The sequence below is a fragment of the Callorhinus ursinus genome, unplaced genomic scaffold (assembly GCF_003265705.2).
Source record: "Callorhinus ursinus isolate GAN/ISIS: 27379988/994484 unplaced genomic scaffold, GSC_fseal_2.0 scaffold7, whole genome shotgun sequence".
Classification (NCBI taxonomy): domain Eukaryota; kingdom Metazoa; phylum Chordata; class Mammalia; order Carnivora; family Otariidae; genus Callorhinus; species Callorhinus ursinus.
Window position 1 is genome coordinate 12,478,990 of NW_027397069.1, and position 17,648 is coordinate 12,496,637.

A 17,648-nucleotide genomic window follows, 5' to 3' on the forward strand; every position below is an offset into this window, starting at 1 on the left:
AATGGACCATTGTCAGATCCTTTGGTTAATTTAGAACCCACGAGAGAACAAGATTTGATCATATACTGTTTTCCTGATTTGGGGAGATTGATTTCACCTTCACAAATATTTGCAATCACTTGAGTCCTGTTTGACTTTCCTTCAGAGGTCATTTCAAATCCTTTCATTTAAAAAAAAAATTACAAATTCAGCGTTTCTCTTTTCGATTCCGTCACTTTGTATTAATGGTAATTTCTGGCTTTGTATTAATGGTATTTTCTGTATTAGTACATGTCTTTAGATATTAATAGGAGCCTTAGAAATGTATAGATATTCAATTATTTAATACTGATTTAAAAAAATAGCAAATAATATTTGGAGGATGGATGAATATATCATTTTGCAAGTTATTTACCAAATAATTAATGGCTTTCTTAGAGATATTCCCAGAGCAGGTGTGTGTTTACAACATGGCAAAATCCATTAGGCAAAGGGAGGGAAAAGAGCCACAATACCAAAGATGCATTTTGAATGTATTAGAATACAGCTCAGATGCTACCAAAATATTCAGGTTAAAGTTTGTCAATGGCGAAGTTACAGTGGATAAAATTTATCAAGTTTCTTCAATGAAATTACATGAAATGCTCCTCAACAATCTACTCTATAACTTACAAACTTCAAGTAATTTCTTCATATAGCTTGCAAAAATGGAAGAATCTCAAAAATTCATGCATGCTATTTGCCATCATTTGTTTTGATTCATTTAATGGAATTCTAATTTCAGTATTTCAAGAAACACTATGTACTGTTTTCATTGTTCTGCAAATACACTTTCAATTTAAGACACTTTTCTTTTATAAAGAGTTTAGAATCAAAGATAGTAAAATTACAGATATTCTAAATCCTTCTTATTTGAAGTCGCTTCTGTGCTCTTCACATTTGTAGGTTTAATGTGTTAGAATTTAAGAAGATTTAAGTTAGAATACTAGAAGACATGTTTGCAAATAGTCTATCATTTTTAAATACTCTGTGAACATTCCCACTTGGCTTATAAGAAGTTAGTGTGACATACTTTTTCGTAAATATAATTGTTACATTCGAAAAGATTTCTTATTCCAGTCAGGTGAAGACGGGAGAAATCAAGACTCCAATAAGACAGGTTTATCAGGGTGGAAGAGTTCAGTTACCAAAGCCAACGAAGTAACATTACCACACCCATCAGCATAAATGTGGTAGATTCAGTCGCTGCTGAACATCCTGCTCCCGTTGTATCTAAAGTACTACCTTGGCCTGTCTGATGGATCTGCTTTACGTCACTGAGGTTCATCTCTTCTGGCATCCCTGCAGAAGCAAATAAGAAAACACAGGATAATGCATGAGCCCCTCGCCATGATGTGTCTAGAACAGCTGTTAAACCCAAAATGTTGATGACAAGTGTTTTATCCTAGCCTTCCCCATGCGTTCGCCTAACTCAACATGGGTGACATGCCACAGGTACTTCTGTTCTTAAATTAGAGAGTTCAGGCCCTTGAGTGGAAGTTCTCAAAAATATTATAAGAGCAAAATGAAAACTCTCCAGCTCTTTAAAGCACTTGGAATATTTTTCTAATGTCACTGATTGGTTTAAAAAAAAAGAAATTTAATTAAAATGTCCTGAGGTATGGCACTTGCTTGCCTCAGAGATGTAACAATTGCAGTAACTGTGTGAAACTTTTCTAGTGAAAACAAAACCATGTAAGGAGAAACAATTAGGACATTTGTAAAATAGAATTTATACAGATTGTATTTTGTTTTAGACTGAACTATGCATAGGATCCTCATTGGAAAAATATCAAAGAATAATAACAAATATTAAATGATATCCTTTACACACCTACACAGCTGTAGGGATGGAGGTGTAGACATCTGTCAACAGATCAAATAATTTGTAGTAGGGTGGGGATTAAAGTTAGGAATGATGTGTTGGATTTAAAAAAAAATGGGTAAAATGATAGACCAAGATCCAGGTACATCCTGGTTATTACTTCTCTGTTCTATGAAACCTGACAAGTTGAGGAGAACAGCCCCCAAATTATTGGGAATGAAATAATCCTTTTCTTAAAGACGACTACCTTACTGTGATATCTGTAGAGAGTTACTAACTTATCATTTACTATGTAGTACCTGCAATGTTTTGAGACCAGATGGCCATCTCAAATATCTCATGGCATACCACTATCAGTCACAATTAATAAAGTTTAAATTCAGTGTTGCTACAGCCATAAATATTGACATCGTAATTACAGTGAGATTGAAAAAATCCTCATATAAGGAAAAGTCAATATTTATGTAATCAGGTCAATACACGTATACGATTCAGAAGGTAAGCTCTACTGCATTCAGGGATGAAAACATTAAAACGAAGCACAGCTCTACTGATCTGACATATTGATTTTACAGCTCTTACATTATCATTCATTGTTTGGGTACCTGTTTTGCCCTTCTCTGTCATTAGGCAAGATGAATAAACTAGTGATTTTTTTTTTTTAATAGGGACCAGAGTGTGAATATTTTAGTCATGGTTTCATACTTCTTGTTATAGCCAGAGCTTAACAAGGAGCTCTTAGGACTTTAGGCAATTAAAAAGAATTTATTTCCAAGATAATTGTATAAATTTGAGCTTGAAGGGATTTGCTTTTCTTTTTTAAAACACCCTGAAGTGGTGTCTGGGTTGGATTCATGAGTAACTTTTTCTTATGCCTTTTTGAGCTTCATTCATTCATAAGCCAGCCACTGGTCTGGGTTCAAGGGTATCAAAATGAGTAAAAATGTGTAAGTAGAAAGAGGTTAAATCTTGGGTCAGCAAGTCAGGCAATGCTGGGAGGGATATCCCACTTTCAAGCAGATGTCATTTTCACATCTGAAGTAGAGATGTTATTAATAGTTCTAAGGATGATGGACCCTTGAGATGAGACTTATATGATAACAATTAAAGATCCCTTCAAGAGCCTTGCAGTGAAGGCTACAATTTCGGATCAAATCACAATGTGATCTTGATATCTGTCAAGAAATCTGAGCGTGCTAAGAAGGCTAGCCCCGCAATTATTTGATGCAAAGATGGTTTTCTTAAAGGAATTTAATTTAATTGTAAATTATACCAAAGCTTAACCAAAGACCCATAACAGAAAAAAATTAGTTTGGGAATTTATTACATTAATACATTAAACAAAAAGTAATCTTTGAATAATCTTTTTCGTGCATCTTAGCAATATACAAGATGCCAATAAATTCATATTTCTGTGTTTGGTGAGGGAAGACAGATAATCATATTATTATAAAAATAAATGTGCTATTAAAATTTGGGTACATGCCTGATGGTTGGTACTATGAAGTATGTAAAAGGGATGGATGTAACTTGGTCAGAAATGGCACCACGAAAGAAGTGTCATGTGTTAATTTATTTGGCGATACCTATAGAGCACATGCTAAGGTGCCAGTATTGTTCTAAACACTTCACAAACATTAACTTGTTTAATTCTCATGATAGTCCCATGTAGTCGGCACTGTTACTGTGCCTGATTTTATAGCTGAGGAATCTGAGGCCCTGGGAGGTTAAGTAACATGTGAACAGGGGAAGCAGGGGTCAGATCCAGAAGTCCAGACCCAGCTTGTGTTCTGATCACTAGCTGGATTGACTCCGGGCACTTTGCTGGGCACCAAGAAATCAACATGTAACACAGATTGGGAACATAATCCCACATATTGGGAACACAGAACATTAATTATGTTGCCCAGAATATGTGTGTATGTGTGTGTGTTTTCTTCCTTTATTTGGGATGGCTGATTATGTGCTACTTTTGTGTATTAAGCAACTGTCAGTACTCAGAATTAGAATTCATGTGGCAAGTAAACTGTTGAATCAAAATGACTTGATGAATCTGAGAGGATTGTAGTTTCTTTTCTTTTTGTTTTTTAAAAAACGATTTCTTTTAGAGACAGAGTATGTGCACACACATGCACGTGTATGGAGGGGAGGGGAAGAGGGAGAGGAAAAGGCAGAATCTCAAGCAGACTCTCCTCTGAGTGCAGAGCCCTAAGCTCCCTGATCCAAGGACTGTGAGACCATGACCTGAGCAGAAATCAAGAGTCAGATGGCTAACTGACTAAGCCACCCAGGCGCCCCATGTAGCTGCTTTTTTATCCTGCATATGCCAACCTTTGCCTTGTGACAGGGGAATGTGGGTATTTCTTCCTCTCTTTCTCTCCACTTCATCTATCCACATATTTAAAAAATTCTCTTAGCTTCACTGAACAATGAAGATTATGTTTAAAGATAATTTATTCTCTATTTTTAATAAGGAAAATTACATGGGCAAGAATTAATTCTTAGTTTAGTCACTCATTTACAAAATTTACTTTCTGCTACCTCTCTGTCAGGCACCCTGCTGGAGACTGAATATGCACTATGCATTTACAGGCTTTTTCTTCATACTTTGAGTCTTAAAAAAAACAAAAACAAAAAACAAAAAACAACAACAACTGTTGTCTTTTCTACCAATGGTGAGAATGTAGGGCAGATTTAAATGTTGGGGGTGGACTATAGGTCATTATTTGAGTTCAACAAAGTCAAAATAATTTATCTCTACAAATAGTCTAAAAATGTCTATTACATAGTATGCTTTTAATAAATAGCACTGAATGAATAAATTGAAAGATGTGATTCTCACACAGTCGAATGAGTTAGGTAGAATTATTTTCTCCCATCTACAGATTAGGAGCTGAAGGAGTAGTCTGCTCAAGGTAATGTGGTTGTAGCTAAATCCCAGGTGTGTCCCAGTCAAATGTGGTTCTCTTTGATCCTAGCACCACGCTCTTTGCCACTACACAAATAAAGCATTGAACTTGCAGTCAAACATTGACTCAGCCATAGGCTGGCTGGGTGACTTTAGACATGACTTCGGTTTTACGGAACTTTGAAATGACAGCATTTTCAGTGAGAAAGGAGGGTTAGTCAAAATACAGTCCTGACTAATTGATTAAGTATTTGGAAAATAAAATAGATATTTACCCCAGAGCATTCTCTAAATTAAGTGCCTCTAAGACCAAAGACTTAAGTATAAATAATGAGGAAGCAGACAAATCCTGCAGGTTGTTTTTTTAAATTTACATGTAGGTGGGGGAAAGCATATAGATTTTTAGGCAGACTCTATAAAATAAAAGAGTAATAGCTTTAACATCTGAAAAAAAGAATCTCTGTGCAACGTGGAAAAGTAAAGTACAGGGACAAATAGTGAAGTGGAGGAAATATTGCAGTGCATGTTGCAGCAATGTCTCTAACACAAAGAGTTCTTAGAATTCATAAGAAAACAACAAAAATCCCAATAGAAAAATGGTGAAAGGAAGTAAATGGATATTTACAAGATAAAAGTTTAACTTATCTCTAAAAAAAAATTGAAAAGCCTTCTTTGCTGGAAAGAAAATAAATATCATTTTACACATGATGTCAATTACCTAATGTCCAGTGACAAAGGCAAGGCAGAGAGGAGATAATAGTCAGTTTTATCAAGGATACAACCTCCTTTTTAGGGCATTTGTCAATATATATAAAAATGTTTTAAATATATGTTACCTCAACCCAATAATTCCACCTTTATGAGGTAATTTTATCGGCATAATTAAGAAAATATGCACCTATTTATTCACAAAATATTAATCTGTACAATGTGAATAAAAATAAATGTTACTAGTAAATTGGGTTAAGGAAACTAAGTGCACACATAACATGATTCAAAGAGTAGATATTGGTACAGAAAAATATTTGATATAACTTTATATATTTTCATGACCTTTAGGGGTAACTGAAATCTGATAGTCTATAGCTGTCTTTCTTTGAGGGTAGGGTATCCCTCATTAATTTCTGTGTTCACCTAGTAGGCACTTGGTAATAATTAGGTGAATGAATAAATTGATAATTTAAACGAGTACAGAAAATCACAAAATTATAAAAAATTTTTCTCTAATTCAGTTTTTCTTCCCCCCATCTTTAATGAGGTGTAATTGACACACAATTTTGTGTAAGTTTAAAGTATACAACACACTGATTTGAAATACTTAAATATTGCAAATGATTACCATCATAGTTTTAGCTAACACATCTTCATCACGTCACATAATTACCATTTCTTTTTTGTGGTGAGAACATTTTAGATCTAATCTCTCAGTGACTTTCAAGCATATAATACAGTATTATAGCTATAATGACCATGCTGTACACTAGATCACCAGAACTTATTTATCTTATACCTGGACCATTGCATCCTTTGACCAACATCTCCCCATTTCCCTCACCACTACCCACCCCCAGTCCCTGGTAACCACCACTCTACTGTTTCTGACTTTAGTCTTTTTTAGGTTTCACATATAAATGAAGTATATAAGTATATTTCATTCAAGTATATAAATACAGTATTTGTCTTTCTATGAGTTATTTCACTTAGCATAATGTCCTCATTTGTCTCAAATGGCACAATTTTCTTCTTTCTCATGGCTGAATATTCCATTGTGTGTATATATACCACATATTTTCCCATTAATGAATTCTTAGGCTGTTTCCTTATCTTGGCGGTTGTGAATAATGAGGCAATGAACATGAGAGTAATGATATTTCTTTGAGATCCTGTTTTAATTTCCTTTGGTTATATGCCCAGAAGTGGGATTGCTGCATCCTATGGTAGTCCTATGTTTAATATTTTAAGGAATTCTATGTTGATTTCCATTGTGTGCAAACCAAATTACATTCCTATTAACAGTGCACACGAGTTCCCTTTTTCTCCACATCCTTACCAACGTTTGTTGTCTTTTTGATAGTAGCCATACTAATGGGTGTGAGGTGATATCACACAGTGGTTTTGGTTTGCATTTCTCTGACGATTAGTGATGTTTAGCACTTAGCTTTCTCATGTACCGGTTGGCCATTTGTATGTCTCTTTGGAATATGTCTATTTAGTTCCTCAAATTCAGTTTCATTCATTCATTTTACATTTTAATTCCAAGGTAGTTAACATACATTGTTATATTAGAGCTGTACCATATAGTGATTCAACAATTCCGTATATTAGTGCTTATCAAGAGAAGTGTACTCCTGAGAGTACACTTAAGGGATGGATTTTACCCATCCCTTCCCCCACCTCTCCTCTAGTAACCATCTGTTCTCTGTAGTTGAGGGTCTGTTTTTTGGCTTGTTTCTCTCTTTTTTGCTTTTGTTCATTTGTTTCTTAAATTCCACATATGAGTGAAATCATATGGTATTTCTTTCTCTGACTCACTTATTTTGCTTGGCATTATGTTTTCTAGATCCAACCATATTGTTGCAAGTGGCAAGATTTCGTTCTTTTTATGGCTGAATCATATTCCTATATATATAAGAATATATATACCACATCTTTATCCATTTATCCATTCATCTATAGATGGATACCTGGGCTACTTCCATAGTTTGCCTATTATAAATAATGCTGCAATAAATATAAGGGTGTATATATCTCTTCAAATTAGTTCATATTCTTTGGATAAATACCCAGTAGAGCCATTCTTGGATAGTAGGGTAGTTCTATCTTTAATTTTTTTGAGGAACTGCCATACTATCTTCCACAGTGGCTGTGCCAGTTTGCATTCCCACCAACAGGGCATGAAGATTACTTTTTCTCCACATCCTCACTAACACTTGTTATTTCTTGTCTTTTTGATACTAGCCATTCTGACTGGTGTGAGGTGGTTTTGATTTGTATTTCCCTGATGATGAGTGATGTTGAGCATCTTTTTTTGTGTCTGTTGGTTATCTGTATGTCTTCTTTGGAGAAATATCTGTTCACGTCCTCTGCCCACTTTTAATTGTAGTCAATGAATCTTTGGCAAATTTGTTTTTTTTATTGTTGAGTTGTATAAGTTCTTTATATATTTTGGATACTAATGCTTTATTAGGTAGGTCATTTGCAATGACCTTCCAATTTTCTCTGACTCAGTAAAGTTACCCTTTTTGTTTTGTTCTTTTTCTGTGCAGAAGCTTTTTATTTTGAAATAGTCCCAATAGTTTATTTTTGCTTTTATTTCCCTTGCCTCAGGAGACATATTTAGACAAATGTTTTTATGGCTGATGTCAGAGAAATTACTGCCTGTGCTCTCTTCTAGGATTTTTATGGTTTCATGTCTCCCATTTAGGTTCTTAGTCCATTTTGAGTTTATTTTTGTATATGGTGTAAGAAAATGGTCCAGTTTTATTTTTCTGCATGTAGCTGTCCAGTTTTCCCAATACCATCTGTCTTTTTCCCATTGCATATTCTTGCCTCCTTTGTCAAAGATTAATTGACATGTAATTGTAGGTTCATTTCTTGGCTTTCTGTTCTGTTCCACTGAACTATGTGTCTATTTTTGTGCCAGTACCATATTGTTTTGATTACTGTAGTTTTTGATATAACTTGAAGTCTTAAAGTATGATACCTACAGTTTTGTTCAAGATTCCTTTGGCTATTTGGGGTCTTTTGTGGCTCCATACACATTTTAGGATTGTTTGTTCTAGTTCTGTGAAAAATGCTGTTGGTATTTTGATTGGGATTGCATTAAATGTGTAGATTGCTTTGGGTAGTATGGACATTTTAACAATATTTGCTCTTCCAATCCAGGAGCATGGAATGTCTTTTCATTTCGTTTAGTCATCCTCAATTTTTTTCATCAACATTGTATAGTTTTTAAGATTACAGGTCTTTCACCTCTTTGGTTAAGATTATTCCTGGGTATTTTATTATTTTGGGGGCAATTGTAAATGGGATTATTTTCTTAATTTCTGTTTCTGCTGCTTCATAATTAGTGTATAGAAGTGTGATGGGTTTTTGTACATCAAGTGTATATCCTACAACCTTGCCGAATACACTTATCATTCTCGTGTTTTTGGTAGTCTTTAGGGTTTTCTATATGTAGTATCATGTGAAATGCAAATAATGTAAGTTTTACTTCTTTCTTACTAATTTGGGTGTCTTTTATTTCCTTCTCTCTTTTTAAAAAAATTAACTTTTTAAATAGATTTTATATATCTATTTGTGAGAGAGAGAGAGAGAGAGAGAGAGGGAGCACAGGAAGGGGAGAGGGGGAGTGGGCTCCCTGCTCAGCAGGAAGGGACACAGGGCTCGATCCCAGGACCCTGGGATCATGACCTAAGCCAAAGACAGACACTTAACTGACTGAGCCACCCAGGTGCCTTTCTCTTTTCTCTTTTCATTGCTGTGGCTAGGACTTCCAGTACTATGTTCAATAATAGTGGTGAGAGTGGACATCCCTGTCTTTTTCCTGACCTTAGGGAAAACACTCTGTTTTTCTCCATTATGATGTTAGATGTGGGTTTTTCATATAAAGCCTTGATTATGTTGAGGTCTGTTCCCTCTAAACCTACTTTGTTGGGGGTTTTTAATGTGAATGGATGTTGTACCTTGTTAAATGCTTTTTCTGCTTCAGTTGAAATGATCATATGGTTTTTATCCTTTCTCTTATTGATGTGTTGTATCCTATTGATTTGCAAATATCGAATCACCCTTGTATCCCCGGGATAAATCCCACCAGATTATGGTGTATGATTTATTTAATGTATTGTTGGATTCTGTTTACTAATATGTTGAGGATTTTTCCATCTATGTTCATCAGAGATATTAGCCAATAGTTCTCTTTTTGTTTGTGGTGTCTTTTTCTGGTTTTGGTATCAGGATAATGCTGACCTCATAGACTGATCTGGGAAGCTTTCCTTCCACTTCTATTTTTTGGTATAGTTTGAGATTAATAAGTATTAACTCTTTTAAATGTTTGATAGAATTCACCTGTGAAGGCTTCTGGTCCTGTTTTTTGGGAGATTTTTGATTACTGATTCAATTACCTTGCTGGTAAGCAGTGTTCAAATTTTCTATTTTGTCCTGATTCAACTTTGGAAGGTCATACAGTTTTAAGCATTTATCCATTTCTTTAAGGTTGTCCAGTTTGTGGGCATATAATTTTTCATAATCTCTTTTGTATTTATGTGATGTTAGTTATTTATTTCTCCTCTTTCATTTTTTATTTTGTTTGAGTCCTCTCCCTCTCTCTTTTTTTGATGAGTGTGGCTAGAGGTTTATCAATTTTCTTGATCTTTTCAAAGAACCAGCTCCTCATTTCATTGATCTTTTCCTTTTTTCCTTTTTCCTTCCCTCCCCTCCCCTCCCCCCCCCTCCCCTCCCTTCCCTGCCCTTCCCTTCCCTCATTTATTTCTGCTCTAATCTTTATTGTTTTCTTCCTTCTGCTAGATTTGGGCATTGTTTGTTCTTTTTTTAGTTCCTTTTAGCTGTAAGGTGAGGTTGTTTGAGACTTTTCTTGCTGCTTGAGGTAGGTCTGTATTGCTATAAACTTCCCTCTTAGAACAGCTTTGTTGCATCCCAAAGATTTTGGATGATTGTGTTTTCATTTGTCTCCAGGTATCTTTTGATTTCTTCTTTGATTTTTTGGTTGAGACATTCATTGTTTAATAGTGTGTTATTTATCCTCCATGTATTTGTGGTCTTTCAAGATTTTTTTTGTTGTTGATTTCTAGTTTCATTGTGTTGTGTCCAGAAAAGATGCATGGTATAGCTTTGATCTTTTTGAATTTGTTGAGACTTATTTTGTGACCTAATATGTATTCTGGAGAATGATCTGTATGCACTTGAAACGATGTGTATTCTGTTTTAGGATGGAATGTTCTGAATATATCAGGGGTGCCTCATGGCTCAGTTGGTTGAGCACCTGCCTTTGGCTTAGGTCATAATCGCAAGGTCCTGCTCCCTGTGTCAGTTCCCTGCTCAGTGGGGAGCCTGCTTTTCCCTCTGTCTCTGCTTCTCCCTCCACTTGTGCTCTCTCTCAAATAAATAAAAAAAATCTTTAAAAAATAAACTTGAATATATCTATTATATCCATCTGGTTCAGTGTGTCAATAAAAGCCATGAATTGCTTCTTGATTTTCTGTTTGGATGATTTGTGCATTGATGTAAGTGGGGTGTTAAAGTCCCTTACTATCATTGTGTTACTATTATTTCATTGTATTGTATTTGTTCCTTTATATTATTAACTATTTTATGTATTTGGGTATTCCCATGTTGGGTGCATAAATATTTACAATTGTTATATCTTCTTTTTGGATTGTCCCCTTAATGATTATATAGTGTCCTTTTTTTTTTCTCTTGTGACAGTCTTTAACATTGATTTTGTCTGATGTATTTCTACTCCAGTTTTCTTTTCACATCTGTTTTCATGATAAATATTTCTCCATCTCCTTACTTTCAATAGGCATGTGTTTTGTAGGCAGCACATAAATGGGTCTTGTATTTTTATCCATTCCATCACCCTATGTCTTTTTTCCCCCCTTAGGGAGAGGGGTGTGGAGGGGCTGAGGGAGAGAGAGAGAGAGAATCTTAAGCAGGCTCCATGCCCAGTGTAGAGGCCCATGTGGGACACAGTCTCACAACCCTGAGATCATGACCAGAGCTGAAATCAAGAGTCAGATGCTTAACTGACTTGACTGAGCCACCCAGGTGCTCCTATGTCTTTTGGTTGGAGCATTTAGTCCATTTACATTCAAAGTTATATATTGCCATTTTGTTATTTTTCGTGTGTTTGTTTTTGTGGATCCTCTCTGTTCCTTTCTTCCCTTGCTCTCTTCTCTCTACATAAGTTGGCTTTCTTTAGTGATATACTTGGATTCCTTTCTCTTTATCTTTTGTGTATCTATTACTGGTTTTTGATATGTGGTTACCATTAGATTTGTATATTACATCTGTGTACAGCAGTCTATCTTAAGTTGATGGTTAAGTTTGAATCCATTCTTTACTCCCCTCTCCTCCCCATGTTTTAGGTATACGGTGTCATACTTCTTTTTATTTTGTGAATTTCTTGACTGATTTTTACAGATATACTTATTTTTACTGATTCTGTGCTTCCTACTTTTCTTACTCTTACTTTGGTCTTTCTTCTCCACTCAAAAAGTCCCCTTGAACATATTTTATAGGGCTGATTTAGTGGTCATGAACTCCTTTAACTTTTTTCTTGGAAATTGTTTATCTCTCCTTCTATTCTGATTGATATTTTTGCTGGATAGGGTATTCTTGGTGCAGATTTTTTCCTTTTAGCACTTTGAATATATCATACCACTCTCTTTTGACCTGCAAAGTTTCTGTTTAAAAAACTGCTGATAGCCTTATGGGTTTTCCTTTGTATGTAACTGTTCTCTGTTCTCTTTTCTCTTGCTGCTTTTTAAATTCTTTATCACTGCTTTTTGCCATTTTAACTACCATGTGTCTTGGTGTGGACCTCCTTGGGTTGATTTTTTGTTGGGAGATCTCTGTGCCTTCTGGATCTGAATTTGTTCCCTTCTCCCAAATCAGGAAGTTTCCAGCTATTCTTCAAATAAATTTTCTGCCCCCTTTTCTCTCTCTTCTTCTGGGATCCCTAGAAAGTGAATGTTATTATGCTTGATGGAGTAACTGAGTTCCCTAAGTCTATTCTCATTTTGGATAAATTTTTTCTCTCACTTGCTCAACTTTTTTACTTTCTCTTACTCTGTCCTCTAGGTCGCTGATCTGTTCTTCTGTTTCTTCTAGCCTGCTATTTATTCCATCTAATGTATTTTTAACTTCAATTATTGTATCCTTCATCTCTGATTCTTTTTTATCTTTGTGTTCAGCATTTTGCTGTTTTCTACTCTTTTCTCAAGTCCAATGAGTATATTTATGGTCACTACTTTAAATTCCCTATCAGGAATGTTATTTCTGTTTCACTTAAGTCTCTTGCTGTGATTTTGTCTTATTCTTTCATATGGGACATATTTCTCTGTCCTTATTTCGTCTAACTGTGCCTATGTCTCTGTGTTAGGAAAGTCAGTTATGTCTCTTGCTCTTGAAAGTAGTGGGCAGGGCATGCACTTTTAACAAGGTGGTGCTGGTCTCTTCCACAGGAGATGCCCAGTTGCCACTGAGACTGGAGTGTCTGGGGTCACCCTGCAAGGTGCATGGGTAGAGTGCACACGTCCTCAGTGGGAGGTGACCAGCTGCAGCCACCCGGACTGAGGTCCTGCAAAGCATACAGTTGGGAAACTCAGTGTTGGCAAGGATTGTACAGGTTCTCCTTGAGAAGGGGACCTGCAGCATTGGGACTGAGGCAGGCCCTGCTAAAGGGGGCAGAGCATGGTGTAAGTAGATTAGTAGTAAATGCTGGTGGTGTGCTGGTTCCTGCAGGTGACCATGTGTTTATCCTGGGGGCAAGAGAGGGAAATGGTGGCTACCAGCTCCTTTGTTCCTGAGAAGTCCTTCAGGAAACTCTGAGATTAGTAAATAACTCTTTCCTGTATGCTCCAGGTGTTTTTCAAACTGCTGCTTCTATGCTGTATCTCTGCTTGTGGTTTGTAGTGCTGTCTCTTTAAGGGCATGGGCTCAGCTTCCTATCATACTCTGGGCTCTGTCAGAGCTGAGCCTGTTGATTTTTATAGTTCCAGGCATTAAGGTCCCATTGGTTGTAAGAACTCACAAAATTCAGCCCCTGGAATTTTTAAAGCCAAGTGCTATTGTCTTTGCCATGCAGGCTTCTTAGTGTGATAGTTTCTCACCTCTTTCCATGTCTGTCGTCTGTGGCTCCCTCACACCTGTGGTCAGACCCATGGTGTTTAACTCCCCACCTCTTCTCTACCCTTCCTATCCTCTTCAGTGTGGCCTCTTATCAACATTTAGTTGTGGAGTTTGTTCTGTCCGTCTTTGGGTCCTTTTTTCAGTTATTTTTACTGATGTGTTATTTAGTTGTATCCAGGGGACAAGGTGAACTTAGGGTCCTCATACTCTGCTGTCTTACACAGAAGTCCCCAAAGAGAAAATTTTTAAAGTATCCAGGGAAAAGACAGATTGCCCTTAACAGAAAACAAAGAATACTAGGTTAATTATCAATATGAAAAGTTCATTCTAAACATGGAGGAATGCAGAATTTTATGCAGAGTTAAACTGTGTGGAATAAATAAAGCTTTTTAAACAAAGAGTAAGTGTTTTTAACACTCCCCAAACAATTCTACATGCATTATTAAAGAGTATGTGTAAAAATTCAAGAAATTGAGCCAAATGAAGGAATGGGATGAAGTTACAATAGTGATCAAAGCAACTGGCAAATATCTAGCTTACCGTATATAAGTGTGTTGGTTGAAAAAACAATAGAATGACTAATTTAGGGGGGTAAAAACAGGGTATGATTGACATACATGTAAATGTTAAAACATTCTAAAATATTTGTATATTTGGGAAGAAGTGAGAAATATTAAATTTAGTTTCCGTCAGGACAGTGATGTATTTAAATGAATGCAAAAAATTCAAAACTTAGCAAATAATTAATATAGTGAGGAAAAGGGGATTAATAAAATCTAATGGAAGTCAGGAAAGAACAAACACACAAACAAAAATGCTGGCAAATAGAAAACACAAAAATCAGATGTTAAAACCACATGCAAATAATTTAGTAATCTCTAAGTGAAATGCACTAAATCAAATTAGGGAACACTCAATTTGGATTTAAACAAATAGCAGCACTAAAATAAAATGATATAGCAAGGGTGAGAGTAAATGCTTGCAAAATTATACTCCAAGAAAATAATAACCAAAAGAAAGCTGATGTCATTATATTAATAAAAAAGAAAATGGGTTTTAAGCATTTAAAAAAAGTTCATTACATAATAAGAGAAATAATTGAACACGATTCTGAGCCTAAGTTATCTTTAACATCCTTAAAGAAATATCAATGAAGGAAAATAATTGGATAAAAATCACAAATGGACACCTCCACAGTCAGTAGGGGATTTTAACCCCACTGTCTCAGTAATTGATGGCTCAAGCAGATGAAAATCAGTGAAGATATATATGGATGACTTGGTAACCAGAGTCTCTGGGAGAACTCCATTGCCTTCTTGCCATGGTTCTAGTAACACTCTTCACATCTCTTTGCCTTACCTCACCAGTTCCTTCACATGAAAGAGAACACATTTATCTGGCTAGCAGGTGGGAAGGAAAAACCAGAATGTTGACCTTTTAGAGTTTTCTAACTCTTTAGATTTGCTTACCCACAGTGAGGGTGCATTCTTCCCTGCTCTTCTCTATGACATGAGCTGAAGCCAACTGTTTTTGCATGGAAGGCCCATAGTTTTCTAGCTACACTTCTGACTTAATGATAACTCTTGGATGAAATATTAGATATCACATATAAACACATTCCCTAAGTTAGTTTTTAACTATAAAATAGCTGGTATTTTTATTTTTATCTGTCCGACATATGTGCTTATGTTTTAATTGGTTCTAACCTCAGAAAAAGAAGAAAGGAGGGTTATTTTTTACAACAGTTCCAAATACAGGCTTTCACAAACTTGACTTAATAAATGAATATGGCCAGGTAGATAGATTTACAGGTAGCATCATGAAGTTAATGACTAATGGATAAACACTTTTAAAGCATACATAAGACATTTACAAAAGAGATCACATATCAGGCTACAAAGCAAATATCAATAATAAGTAATTTTAACAAAATATGAGTTCTCTGACTACAAAGCAATAAAATTAAAAGCCTATAGCAAACCTTATTTAAGGAGATAAAACAAAAAAGATGTATAGTGAATGGAGATATCTCAGTATATCTCTTTCACTGTGTTCTGAAATCTCATTATGATGTCCCTTGGTGTGGGACAATTAGATGTATTGTACTGGGAACTAGTGGCCCTAACTCCATATCAACACATGCTTCCATGACCACAAGAGCATGGGGAGTCAGGGGTGGAGAAACAAACTGGCAATTAAAAGTGTCCATCTGGAAGGGACACATGTCACTTCTGCTCACTAGTTTATTGGGTAAAGCTAGTCTCATGACAATCCCTAACCTCAACTAGAAACTCATGTCCATCTGGGAAAATGTTCTTGAATTCTCTCACTGTGAATTGTCCTCCATTTTTTTGTTGTGTCTGGAAGTCCCATTATTTGAGTGTTGGATTTCCAGGAGGTGTCCTCTTGAATTCCTCTTCTAGTTTCCATCATTTTATCCTGTTTCTGGGAAATGTCCTAAACTTAATTCTTCAGTATTTTTGTTGAGGTTTTCTTTCTTGCATTCAGATTTTAGATTTATTGAAGTCCTTTTTTTCCCTCAAATTATACCTTTTTTTTTTTTGTCTTCTCAGGCCTTGTTGAGATGCTAATTACAGTATTTATTTTCCAAAATTTTCTTCTCTCTGAAGAATGTTGTTTAGTGCAAGCTGTTTTTTTTTTCTGCTTGTGGATATAACTTTTTTCATGTTACATATTTATTTTAGATAAGTGGTAATTCCTGATTCATAGGTATGTGCTAATATTTAAAAATAGGGAGTGAAAACTGAATTAGAACTGAGTTTGTGAATGGGGTTCTGTCATGATTAGACAAATGTGGTCTTGTTTACATGCCTGTTGGTAAACCTGCAGATGTCAAAAGGATAGGATAGATCAGTCTGGAAAAACAAATGCCTCTAAAATATTGGTAGCAATGTCCATTACCAATCCAGGTAATTCTCTCCATTATAACTTAATACCTTAACTCCATATCAACACATGCTTCCATGATCACAAGAGCATGGGGAGTCAGGGGTGGAGAAACAAACTGGCAATTAAAAGTGTCCATCTGGAAGGGACACATGTCACTTCTGCTCACTAGTTTATTGGGTAAAACTAGTCTCATGACAATCCCTAACCTCAAGGGGCAAGGATGTGTAATCTTACTATGTCTACAAGAGAAGAAGACCAATCATCCATTTGCTTACTAGCTTCTAACTGTTATTGTTACCATTTCTGCTTTGCTCTCCATAAATTTAGTTTAGTTTTTTTGGGGGGGTGGGGAATGAGTCCTTATACTGTATTTTGGTGGGGTGGCAGGAGGGAATAAAATTATGTGTTCTGATCAATCTGCCATCTTGAAGGCAACATTTCCAATATCTGGCCTTGGGCAGTCCGTCCTGACTTTGGATAAGCCTACATCTCTTCAGCCTCTTCTCACTGGTGTAGTTCAGGTTCGTGTCTCTGGTCAGTACTCCTGCTGTAAATGCTGATTATTTTTGATGACCATCCCTGATATGGTGATTATTTTCATTAAAAATACTGAACAGTGTTTCATTTTGCCTGCAAACCTACTAGTAAAACATGACTGCTCCCTCCTCGCTAATAAATTGTGCAAAACCACCTACTGCCTAACAGAGGAATGATTGAATGCACATTAGAGGATTGGAAGGCAGGTTGTTTTGCCTTTGCATTGCCTAATCCAGGGTGCATTTCCTGTATAATCTTGTAAAGCTCGCTGAATGTGCCAGAAGATGGCCTACCTAGTTATAGAGCTTTGGGGATAATTGGAAAATTGAGGATTGCTATAATTTGGGGCCTTTAAATATTTTCTTTTATTTGGACTTTTTGTTGGACCTATAATGCATCTTCCAGACACTGGATTGGGCACTGAATAAATAGATGACATTTTCACTTACGAGTATTTGCTAAAAATTAGCTGCAGCAAGTAAAATGTGAATACTGATGAGGAGACAACTTTTCTCCCAACGAAATGTAAAAATTAAGTTCAGACGAAATTCCCCCATTTTACTTCAGCAAGTGAAGACT

The 17,648-nt window shown here is 35.8% G+C and overlaps 1 protein-coding gene across 1 annotated transcript in view; it reads right to left on the reverse strand.

Annotated features, from left to right (window-relative positions):
• Positions 1–261: 261 nt before the first annotated feature.
• The window catches only part of GPC5 (glypican 5), a 1,333,521-nt gene continuing 1,316,134 nt past the window's right edge, over positions 262–17,648 (reverse strand). The window contains exon 8 of the mRNA XM_073894400.1: positions 262–1,320. Coding sequence (XP_073750501.1) covers positions 1,163–1,320 — 158 coding nt within the window. The 3' untranslated portion in view covers positions 262–1,162. The remainder of the gene's footprint in view (positions 1,321–17,648) is intronic.